General features: G+C 43.9%; 1 protein-coding gene across 3 annotated transcripts in view; it reads left to right on the top strand.

Annotated features, from left to right (window-relative positions):
- The window catches only part of PCSK5 (proprotein convertase subtilisin/kexin type 5), a 498,339-nt gene that overhangs the window by 466,513 nt on the left and 19,174 nt on the right, over window positions 1–12,652 (top strand). For all 3 annotated transcript variants that reach the window (XM_065908244.1, XM_065908247.1, XM_065908246.1), the window contains 5 exons: window positions 2,894–3,111; window positions 4,385–4,621; window positions 7,040–7,270; window positions 9,569–9,746; window positions 11,821–12,038. In XM_065908244.1, coding sequence (XP_065764316.1) covers window positions 2,894–3,111; window positions 4,385–4,621; window positions 7,040–7,270; window positions 9,569–9,746; window positions 11,821–12,038 — 1,082 coding nt within the window. The remainder of the gene's footprint in view (window positions 1–2,893; window positions 3,112–4,384; window positions 4,622–7,039; window positions 7,271–9,568; window positions 9,747–11,820; window positions 12,039–12,652) is intronic.

Genomic DNA, 12,652 nt, shown 5'->3' on the forward strand with positions numbered 1-12,652 from the left:
GTGGGGAGTGGGAGCTTCGGAATCTCCAGTAGGACTGGCTTGTTATACAGTCCAAACGAGAGCTTTCTCTTTTTATCCAACTAACAACTGTTGAATTTCCAAACTTGTTTTTCTTTTTCTGAGGCCAGCTGTTGGACCTTTCTAGCCAGTTTTTCTAAATCATTTGGAAAAAGATATTATAAAATATCATTTGGCTGTGACCGGTCCCTTTAAGAGCAGCATTCCTTGCAGAAATATCAACAAGATGGTTTCCTTTAGCTTCCAGAGAGTCAAGTGAGAAGCCCCAAAACCGTAATAGCTAAAGTGACAGGCAAAAAGTATTATTTTCACTAATTCTTACACATAGGGGGCATTTTAAGTTTTATTTTCATTGCTTCCACAACATTCCAAAACCATGAGTTACTCTGAAAGCAATTCTACTCTCAATATAAATAGTGGCAGTTTTGTCCTTGGCTAAAGTACAACCCTGTATAAGAGCATATGATTCAGCCTGTTCAGTTAAAGTAGCCATAGCTAAAGATGCTGCCTCAACAACATCAAAAGGAATGGTAATAACATACCCAGTACACTATTTACTATTGTCACCTTGTTAAATGAGACCATCAGTGAACCATGAGAAGTCAGGGTTGCCCCGTGGAGTTAATGCAGATCAGTATGAGGAATCAGAAGGTGGTCATCAGTGACAGAAGAGAGAGGAGTAGTCGGGTTACGGTTATTCTAACACAAAAGAATTAGGTGAGGAGCAGTTAGCAAAAAGACTTCATAGGAACTGTCTGGCTGAGACATGTTGAATGTGATGAGAATTCAGTAGAATCTCTACTGCACGAGGAACAAAAATGGCTAAAGGGGATTCCATAACAATTTTCTCAATGGCCTCAACTGAAAGGGTACTGGCCATAATGACTCTAAGGCAAGAGGGGTATCCCCATTCCACAGGGTCCAGTTGCTGGCTACAAGTACCCTATGGGGTCAGAGGTGGTCCCCATATTCTAGGTGATTACTCCAAGGTCATTCCCTATGTTTTCATATGCAAAAACTGTATATGTCATTAAGCCTTTAGAGCCTTTTAAAAATATTTTAACTGTTACATTTTAAACTATTTTTAAATGAAAACTGTACTAAATGGGATAAAAAGCATTTTCTACTCTAACAACAATAATAAAAAAAAAAGAACAAAAATTAGGAGATAAAACAGAAAATCAGAAGATGACTGAACGAAAAAGTTTTCTTCAAACACCCTAAATTCACAAGGATAATACCTACCCCTTTCATTTAATTGTTTTTTTTTTTTTTAATATTATTTTATTAGTTGGAGGCCAATCACTTTACAACATTTCAGTGGGTTTTGTCATACATTGACATGAATCAGCCATATAGTTACACGTATTCCCCATCCCGATCCCCCCTCCCACCTCCCTCCGCACCCGACTCCTCAGGGTCCTCCCAGTGCACCAGGCCCGAGCACCTGACTCATGTATCCCACCTGGGCTGGTGGTCCGTTTCACCATAGATAATATACATGCTGTTCTTTCAAAACATCCCACCCTCACGTTCTCCCCCAGAGTTCAAAAGTCTGTTCTGTACTTCTGTGTCTCTTTTTCTGTTTTGCATATAGGGTTATCATTACCATCCTTCTAAATTCCGTATATATGTGTTAGTATACTGTAATGTTCTTTATCTTTCTGGCTTACTTCACTCTGTATGATGGGCTCCAGTTTCATCCATCTCATTAGAACTGATTCAAATGAATTCTTTTTAACGGCTGAGTAATATTCCATGGTGTATATGTACCACAGCTTCCTTATCCATTCATCTGCTGATGGGCATCTGGGTTGCTTCCATGTCCTGGCTATTATAAACAGTGCTGCGATGAACATTGGGGTGCACGTGTCTCTTTCAGATCTGCATTCCTCAGTGTGTATGCCCAGAAGTGGTATTGCTGGGTCATATGGCAGTTCTATTTCCAGTTTTTTAAGAAATCTCCACACTGTTTTCCATAGTGGCTGTACTAGTTTGCATTCCCACCAACAGTGTAAGAGGGTTCCCTTTTCTCCACACCCTCTCCAGCATTTATTGCTTGTAGACTTTTGGATAGCAGCCATCCTGACTGGCGTGTAATGGTACCTCATTGTGGTTTTGATTTGCATTTCTCTGATGATGAGTGATGTTGAGCATCTTTTCATGTGTTTGTTAGCCATCTGTATGTCTTCTTTGGAGAAAGGAGGCAAGGATATACAATGGAAAAAAGACAACCTCTTTAACAAGTGGTGCTGGGAAAACTGGTCAACCACTTGTAAAAGAATGAAACTAGAACACTTTCTAACACCATACACAAAAATAAACTCAAAATGGATTAAAGATCTAAATGTAAGACCAGAAACTATAAAACTCCTAGAGGAGAACATAGGCAAAACACTCTCCGACATAAATCACAGCAAGATCTTCTATGACCCACCTCCCAGAATATTGGAAATAAAAGCAAAAATAAACAAATGGGACCTAATGAAAATTAAAAGCTTTTGCACAACAAAGGAAACTATAAGTAAGGTGAAAAGACAGCCCTCAGATTGGGAGAAAATAATAACAAATGAGGAAACAGACAAAGGATTAATCTCAAAAATATACAAGCAACTCCTGAAGCTCAATTCCAGAAAAATAAACGACCCAATCAAAAAATGGGCCAAAGAACTAAACAGACATTTCTCCAAAGAAGACATTTAATTGTTTTTAAACCTGATTTTTTTTTTACCGCCTTCCCCAGGAAATCTGATGAATTCATTTTAGTTGACAACAGCCATAGTCCTTCCATTTTCAGCCCTAATTCTTGACTGCCAGGTGTGAGTCAACTCCCTAGCTGGAAAGATTCTCCAGTGGCTCCCTCTTCTCCCCACAGGGGCTTCTATGCAGATGACGATACTTGTGAGCACTGCAGCTCTTCCTGCAGAACTTGTGAAGGAAATGCCACCAACTGTCAGTCCTGCGAAGGAGGCCTTGTCCTGGACCAGGGGGTGTGCCGGGAAACCTGCCCCGAGAGGCACGTGGCCATGGACGGGGTGTGCAAGCGCTGCCCAGAGATGTGTCAGGACTGCATCCATGAGAAAACATGCAAAGGTACCCGGGAGCATCACAGGGGAGAGGGTGGGGGCCCACTATCTGAGAGTGGGATGTCCAAGAAGATCTGGGGGAAACCATCTCCATGCCTTTACTGAAATTGACCTCTATGGAAGTCAATGAGAAAACTGAGGGTGACATAAAGCCTTTTCATGATGGATTCTGCAAATTAAGACAGACAAGAGCCCACTTTTTTTTTTACAAGATTTCTCCTACACATGTCCTGGGCAGTTAGGGTGTGACAAGCATTGTCCCAAGTGCTAGAGATACAGACAAGAACCCAAAGTTTCTGCTGTTCTGATCACAAAACCTCATGGGAGAGACTAATATTAACAAAACACAGAGGTGGCTGGAGAATTTCAACTGTTACAAAATATACAAAAGTAAGGATCAGGCAACTCTAAGACTCGGAGAGTAGCCCTCTAGCTAGGAACTTTCCCTGAGATTACCTCCTGAGAAAGGCTGTCTAATTTCCTCTGCAGAGTAAAACAGATTCATTTAAATGGCTCTGTCCAATCCAAAGGATTTGGTGTAACCTAAGTGCTTTCTGGAATTCCCCCACAAATAAGAGAATAGGCACAAATAAACACACAATGCATTCTTCATACGGATTAACCATGTATATTTCATTAGCTTACCCCATCAGTGAATGGAAAATTAACTATTCCACTAATTCTGAAACTTCTTTCTGTATTAAATAGAGCCAGCAGCGTTCAATAGAAGTTTAAAAATCTGTTAATGCTTTCTGAGCTTTCAGGACAATACATCCAGCATCTCAGCCCTGGCTCATCTTCCCTGTGGTTTTTTGCAATCCAAGTGGCAGATCACTTCAGGGTTTGAAACCAGGACCATCTAACTGGGCCACCATAAGTGGTCTCCTTTCCCATGGCAGGGCTTGTGAGACAAGGATGACATGCCCTGGGAGAAGGGTGGGTGTGTGCGTGTATGTGTTCAGTCATATCTGATTTTTGAGACCCCATGGACTGTAGCCCACCAGGCTCCTCTGTCTATGGGATTCTCCAGGGAAGGATACTGGAGCAGTTTACCATTTCCTTCTCCCGGAAATCTGTCTGACCCAGATACTGAACCCATGTATCTCCTGTGTCTCCTGCATTGGCAGGCAAATTCTTTGCCACTTGCATCACCTGGGAAGCCCTGGGAGGATGGGGGTGAGGCAAATGTACCCCGGAGTCAAATGGGTCAAAGAGGTAGGGGATGGGCTAGCCCACTGCAGAACAAATAAATTCCTTTCTGCTGCTTCTGCCTACCCCAGAGTGCATGCCCGAGTCCTTCCTGTATAAGGATGCGTGCCACCAGTCCTGTCCCGGCCACTTCTATGAAGACGGGCGCCACTGTGTTCCCTGCCATGAAGACTGTCTGGAGTGCAGCGGCCCCTCGGCGGATGACTGCGACCTCTGTGCCGACGCGTCCTTGGTTCTCTACGATGGGCAGTGTTTAGATGAGTGTCCAGAACGAACTTACCTTGATAAAGAGACTCAGGTCTGCAAAGGTAAAGATTTCTGGGTGTGTGGCCGAGCACCACGTCCCAGGGAGCCCACGAGGATGATGGGTTTCTGCTGAGAGAAAGCAGGTCTGGGGTTTGCACAGCTCCAGCCCCAGAGCTGTGGTCTCAGCACTATACATGCTCTAGTTTATTATTTATTTTTAAATGAATCATTCCTTAGCTTCGTGATATAACTTATCAGCACTGAATCATGTTGACCCCTCCTCACAACGGTAGCTGATCAAAAGGGATTCTCAGGTGAAGATTTACAACAGAGGTGATGAGCCTTTGAAAGTCATCCAAAATAGAAAATTTTTCTTAAAATGTTAATCCATTAGAGGTTCACAGCAGTAGAAGGAAAGCTGTGCCACAGAGGGTTTTCTTCATGCGTTCTGTCTCCCTAAAGCCCCTCCTCCTCCTCATCACCTGCAGGCAGCCTTTACTACCTGGGGTCCTCTATTCCACCTCCCATTTGGCATTTCAACCCCTATAGATTCAAGAAAGGATCTGTTATAAATTATGCCTTCTTATGTTTTAACTAGGCATGAATTCTTTGCTTCCTATTAGTTGTCAGGAAATAGAAAAATTAATTAAATAAACTGTCCACCACTAGAGGAATTCTCAAGCAAGTTAAGAGAAGCATTCTGATTGAAAGGACTTTCCCTTCCCCCCAGTGTCATTGAAATATAATTGACATATATAGCCTTGCATAAGTTTAAGGTGTATGATGTGATGATTTGATATATGTATATGTTGATAAATGGTGACCACAATAAGGTCGACTAGATAATACAGCCATAGTTTTTTTTGTTTGTCTGTTTTCGGTAAGAACACTTAAGGTCTACTCTTAGCAACTTTCAAGTATACAATAAACTATTGTTAACTACAATCACAGGATTCGTTGCAATGAGGCAGTTAGTGGTAATTTAGTTCCTTGAAAGAAGTGAAAGTGTTAGTCACTCAGTCCAGTCCAACTCTTTGTGACCCCACTGACCCCAGCACACTCCTCTGTTGATGGAATTCTTCAGGCAAGAATACTGGAGTGAGCTACCATTTCCTTCTTCAGGAAAGCTTCTCAACCCAAGGATGAAATCCGGGTCTTCTGCATTGCAGGCAGATTCTTTACCATCTGAGCCACCAGGGAAATCAACTTAGTTCCTTGTGTTGCCACTAGCAACCACGAGTTAGCCATCCAGAGGCAGGCCTCCTAACCCCAGTGAGAGGTCCAGGATGAACTCACGTGGCCGGAGAACCTCGTGGCCACCCACATCCAGAACGTATTCAGGAAATGCGTTTGGTCAAACATGAAGATACAGTACGTTCCTACAGCCTTTCTGATCTAATCTTACGATCTGGATATACCTTTTTGTGTGTTTTACGTAAAGCCCTATTTAGTTCCACCCATTTGTGAAAGCACATGAAGATGAGTGACTGTACCTGTGTAGCCAACCTGATCGTGGTCACTACTTTGCAATATATGCATATATCAAACCATCACATTGTTCACCTTAAACTTACACAGTGCTGAATGTCATTTTTATCTCTCTAAAACCGAGGGAAAGAGGCCAGGAGTGAGCACATGAGGAGGCTGCAAACCTATAGGTCAGTTTCCACAAGAAGGTTAAAGACTCGGCCAGAGGCCACCTGCCTGCAGGCCATCCTGCCCGCACTAGTGTAGGAACCGAGGATCGACTGGGCCTTTCTCTGGTGTTCAATAATAAAAGTAATCTGCAATGTAGATAACTTTACAAGTTTAGAGTACATGTTCTTAATCTTTCTGATTTAATTTTCTTATTGAGAAAGCCCTCTGGTTCTCATCCCTGGTTGCCCATTAGAACCACCAGGGGAGCTTTAAAAAATACAGATGACTGAACTCAAGCCAGCACAGCTATTGGGAATTAACCGTTATATTCCAGGCCCTCTAACAGGCACTCTGCTTTTCTAAATGACTATAAAAGAGGTTTGTTTGTTTGTTTGTTTTAATCAAGAGGTATTTACAACACACACTGGCAGTTGTTATGTTAGTAATAAGCTCAAACTACTGGGAGGTCAGCAGAGGACCACAGAGGAGGAGTTACAGTGGTGAGAGGCCTGCAGACTAGTGTGTGACTTTGCTGCCACACAACTGCTGGTTATCATCACTCTGCAGTTTGGGTAATTATGGCAGCTCTTACTAACATCTCCGAGGTGGCTGCTGCAGGAAGGGACTGCCTGGGGATTACAGAGAAAGTGAACCAGACATTTTTTTTTTCCTCTTCTTGCAACAAGAATGCTCCACCCTAGAGCCCAACTCCTGGCCCCACACCCTTGACACAGAGCCCTAGAAATCTCTGAGCAAGGACGCCGAGCACACTTTTCAAGGAACTGATTCCCTCGAGGGGTGACCTGACTCTCTCTCCTGTGCTGTCCCCACCCGCCCTGCAGACTGTCACAAGTCCTGCCGCACCTGCTCGTCCTCGGGGGCCTGCACGACGTGCCAGGAAGGCCTGAGGGTGAACAACCATGGGCGCTGTGGGCCTCACAAGGAATGCGCCGCCGTGGAGTACTGGGACGAGCAGGCACTGGCATGCAAGGCCTGTCACGCCAAGTGCCTCCACTGCGCGGGGCCCACGGAGAACCAGTGTCGGACCTGCCCGCGGGACAGCCTTCTGCTCAGTGAGTAGCTTATCGGAGGACAGCTTCTCTTTCCCTCCATCCGGGAGACTCCCTTGTACAATGCCTGGTGCTCTGCAGGAATTGGTGTCTTTTTTTTTTCAATCATTTACACTGCATTTGGAAAATTTTGAAGCCTACAGAAAAGATGCAAGAGGGAGACTAGTACCAAGAACTCTGCACACCTGCCCCATACCAACTGACCCCCGCTGGCCTTACGTATGCTTTCTCTCCCTCGCCTCCCTGTAGAAAACATTTGAGCACTTCAGTCTTCCTTATCCATCTGTCTTAGCTCCCCTTTCACATCTCTCAGTAAACCTTCTTCCCAGCAGTAGCTGCTTCTTGAAACCATTCCAGATCTCCTGTCTCATCCCAATGCCCAGAACTTCTTTTCTAATTATCCCCGATCTAGAGTGATACCAGAGACCACCTCAGGTGTCTTCATACAAACAGAAGATATCTTATCACCACAAGGTGATCTTCTCTCGAACTAGAAGTATAAATTAGACTAGAACTGAGATTTCAGTACTTGTGGTCCCTGCCAAAGCTAGATGCAGGCTGTCAAAGACCTGGTCTTCTCATATTCTCCCACCCTGCCCCTTACCGCCACCCCATCAGGGTCAGGCTACTTATAAACTAGATAACTCCTCTGGAGGCTGTGGTAGTCTGAATAAGGCTCTCCCTAAAATGTACACGACCTAATCCTCAGACCCCGTGAATATATTACTTTACACGGCAAAAAATATTTGTGTATGTGATTAATTAATTTAGTAGGACTATTCTGTATTATCACAGGGGTCCTTATAAGAGGGAGGCAGGACAAAACAGTCAGTAGTTGAAGTCTATGTGACGTCAGACCATTGGAACATTGAGAAGAAACTGGAGGAGAAGGCTACAAGCCAAGGCATGCAGATGACCTTTAGAAACTAGAGAAAGCAAAGAAAGAGATCTTCCCTCCGAGTCTCTAAAAGGAACACAATTCCCTAGACCCACGTTAGACTTCTGACTTCCAGAATAATAAATTTGCAGTATTCTAAGCCTACACATTTGTGGTAAGAGGAACCTAATACACAGGTGCTTCAACTTAGGGGGATTCAGGCCTCCCCTCTAGTTAACTAGATAACATTAGCTAGACAATAAACCACTGTCAACATCCACCTTTAACAGAATAGCCACTAAACCAAAACTGGCATTGTGCTGGGTGCTGGAAAAGCAGAGATGAAGGACATGACCGCTGTCCCTAAGCAGCTGAGAGTGTCCGAGGACAGATTTTGGGTGGATCAACAGCACTAACATGAACTCTAAGATCATTCAGGGTTTTTTGTTGTTGTTCCCACCAGTGCCTGTGCAAATGCTGATTGAAGTTACAGAGACAAACCGACTTCTGGTCTAGAGGTTTGTGACCAGTGGCTCATATTAACAAGGCAGGAGAGCCTGGCTTCTGTTCAATGAGGTTAAGCAGAAGTCAGGGAAGAAGGTGCCTCTAAGACTGCATGTTAAACTGTGAAGCCAAAAAATCTCATGTTTTAACTTTATCATGAATCCACCCTTGCCTTCCACACCCTAAATACTGTCAAGGAAGGTGAAAAGGCAAGAATCAAGACTCCACTGGGATGGGTGGAGGAAGGACTGGGGTTATGTGGGGGTGAACAACAAACCTCCAACTCATCTTGCTGAGCAGAGGATTCATGGTTAGAATTCAATTCTTTAAATAAATGGACAAAAAGGGAGTCTCACTGCCCAGAGAGCTCTGCGTCTCAATGGTCATGTTGTATGTCTGTCCTCCTACCACTGAGGAAACAAAGTTTAAAATTTCATTTTAATTCATTTACATTTCAAGAGTCACACTGTCTGGACAGCACAGCAAAACTGACGGTAAAATCTTACAGTTTAGGCTAAAAATAGTTGAAATTGTAAGAATCTGACATCGCACTGACCCTGCATTTTGCTTTCTTCAATGGAGCCCTGATTCCTGCTATCCCAGCGCCCCTGCCCCAGATGTTCTCCCCATCCTGGGAGACCCTTAACTTCCTCCTGCACGCTTTGACAGACAGTGGTTTCTGTCCTGCCCACCACAGTCCATCCACTCTGACCTATGTTTTTCCTCAACTCCTAATGACCTTAGGGTTGATTCTTGGACATGCATCTTAGCTCCTTGGATATCCATCAGCCCGCAGGGTCACTGTCTCATTCCTCCTGCATCCCCTCTCACCACCCCCCACCCACAGTGGGGAGCATATAGAGCTTAGGAAGACCCATGTCATAGTTGATATCAAGTCAGACTCTTTCCTCCCTTGGCAGACACAACCTGCGTGCAGGACTGCCCCGAAGGCTACTACGCTGATGAGGACAGCCACCGATGTGCCCTCTGCCACAGCTCGTGTAGGACATGTGAAGGAAGACACAGCATGCAATGCCTCTCCTGCCTGCCAGGCTGGTTCCAACTGGGACAGGAGTGCCTGACCCAGTGCAGAGAAGGGTAAGGTGCTCGACACACTATCCCATAACCACTGCAGGTATCACTGTTAGCAAACCCATTCTGCACATGAGGAAGCTAACTCTTGGAACACTTAGATAGCCAGACTGAAGTCTTACTGCCAGTAAGAAACAAAGATGAGAGTCCAACCCAAATGGAATTGCTCTCTAGAGGATTTCAGCCAGTTCACAGTAATGGAAGAGTAAACAGGAAAGGCAGAGGGACCCAATGAGATAACACACAGAGTCAGACTCTCAAATCAGACCCATGTGCCAAACATCACCAATTGGAAGGACACAATAATTACAAGGCAGAGGTGATTCTTCTCTAAGAGAAGTCCATGGCCATGAAGGTAGGTTCTTTCTCTTCTGGATCTGTTCTGATCATATTTAAAACATGAGGTCTAAGCAACGGACGTGGAGCATTGATTTTTATAAAGGGCACAATTTCCATCAAATATCTCCACTTTTACTCCACTAATTCTCCAACCTGCCATGCCCCCATTAATCCCAAATTGCAGGTTTAGCTACCATAAGCAACTTAGATGCACAGATGTGTCCTTTTAAAAGCATCTCACAGATAAGAGGTCTCCATCCTATGCTTATTCTGTTAGGAAACACTGAGTGTGTTTATCAGAAGGTCTGGTTACCAGCATATTTGGAAGAGGATTTGACTGGGTCATCTCTTCTGCCACCAGGCATCCCCAGAAAAGATAAAGACTGATTACAGGTCTACTGTTAACTTTTCCCTCCCAGTCAGTAACCTAAAGCACTGAGAGTTTCCAGACCCAAATTGCAGGGCTATAATCTTGGACTTTCCCCAAATGCTCTTGAAATGTGCACATCCCTTATCGTCAGTTTTACAGCAATTACTGCTTATATTGTTGTCTTGTGTTTTGATTCATCTCATTCATTCAACACATCCTTAATAAAGAGCTAAGGTGAGTAATACAAAGACTTTGTAAGAGCCTATTCTTCTTATATATCTCTGTCCCAGAAAATTATAAGCTCCTGGAAGAAAAACACATCTTATTTTTCACACAAGTTTCTACAACACTCAGCACAGAGCCACACACATTAGCAGCTCTCAAAAAACACCAGTCACATAAGTCAATAAGGCCTGGCTCAGCCCTTCATCTTTATCTTAGTAAGTACTTGAAAAATCTGGATCCCATATAAAGAATCTCCATCTTCCCCAAATCAGGTCATTAGATAGTCTTATGCAGACACACACACACAAAATCTAAAAAGATTGCAGAACATGCAATTAAGAAAACAATTACTTCATAATAAGTGAAGTTCCCTTTTGGAAGTGAGGCACAGGTTGCCATAAATCCCTTAAATGGGGAATAAATAGGGTTTAATTAGATATAAGTGGCTATTTTATTGAAATAGTTCCTTTCGTAAAAATCACTGATCCACATGCATAAACTTTGTATGCTAAATCCCCTTGGGAAGGCGGGTGTATACTCTTCTGTACCCTGACCCCAAGCACATCATTATTTTGGTGTTTAACCTCAGAACGTTTTTAAGGCCCAGTTACTGTTTGTACTTATGCATGAGATCCTCTTCCAGGCTATGAGGTTCAAATGCTTTCATAGTCACCTCATACAAAAAAAAAAGGGCATCCCTGATGACTCAGATGGTAAAGAATCTGCCTGCAATGCAAGAGAACCAGGTTCAATCACTGAATTGGGAAGATTCCCTGGAGAAGGGAATGGCAATCCACTCCAGTATTCTTGCCTGGAGAATTCCATGGATAGAGGAGCCTGGCTGGCTACAGTCCATGAGGTCTCAAAGAGTCGGACTTGACTGAGCAACTAAACAACAAATTTGTGTGATCTATGCTAGGTCCTTCCAATTGTGTCATCTAACTTACTCCCCACAAACAGCAGGGAGGGATTGTAATGTCCAATTCATGGATAAGAAACTGAGACTCAATAGATGTATTAGTATAATTGGTAATGAATCTAATAAGTAGATTCTAAAAGCACTCAATTTGTAACCATGATTTTTTCCACCATACCCAACCTCTGAGCAAGCTGAGTACTGATCCTTTGCTTCTCTCCTTGGTTCAGATATTATGCAGAAAACTCCACAGGACAGTGCAAGAGGTGCAGCAAGAGCTGCAAGGCCTGCCAGGGCCCACAGCCCACAGACTGCCTGTCCTGCGATCCATTCTTCTTTCTGCTCCGCTCTAAAGGACAGTGTCACCGCACCTGTCCAGAGCATCACTACGTGGAGCAAAGCACCCAGACCTGCGAGAGATGCCACCCGACCTGTGATAAATGCAAAGGTGAGGGCCCATCTAATCATTTTGCACATGTGAATGGAAAAATGCAAAGTTTTTCTTTCTGCTTTGTCCTTCTCTCCTTTCGTCACCTTTGGAGCTTCCTCTTGCTTGCCAACCTCATAGCCGATCCTCTCTACGGTCAGCACCCGGTGCTCTCTTTCAGCTTCCGTGCATCAGCCCTCAACCCCTAAATGCTCCTGCACCACACCGCTGCCTCATCAGATCCTCCCATCCTTCAAGGCCCAGATACAGACATAATCCCCTACAGCAAGGGTTTTCCACCTACTGCCTTCTTCTCTGCCTGACTAACGTGGAATCTGCCAAGCAGAATTAATTTCATTATTTCAACAATTATGTTGGCCTAAAATAAGATGGCCCAAGCTCCATCTTATTCTCCAGAGACCAACTTGTCTGTCTCAGACATTCTTAAAATCAACATGTCCCAGAGTAAACACAATCTGGGTTTCCTCTGATACTCACTCCTTCTGTTAATGGATCCACTGTCCAACCAATTGCCCAGGTCTGATATCTTGAAGTTATCTTTCATTTGCCTCCTGTACACACACATCCCCTCCAACAACAGTAAACTTCAAGGCCTATTTATTCTTCCCACTAAA

Source organism: Muntiacus reevesi, chromosome 17 (assembly GCF_963930625.1).
Source record: "Muntiacus reevesi chromosome 17, mMunRee1.1, whole genome shotgun sequence".
In the NCBI taxonomy this organism is placed as follows: Eukaryota; Metazoa; Chordata; class Mammalia; order Artiodactyla; family Cervidae; genus Muntiacus; species Muntiacus reevesi.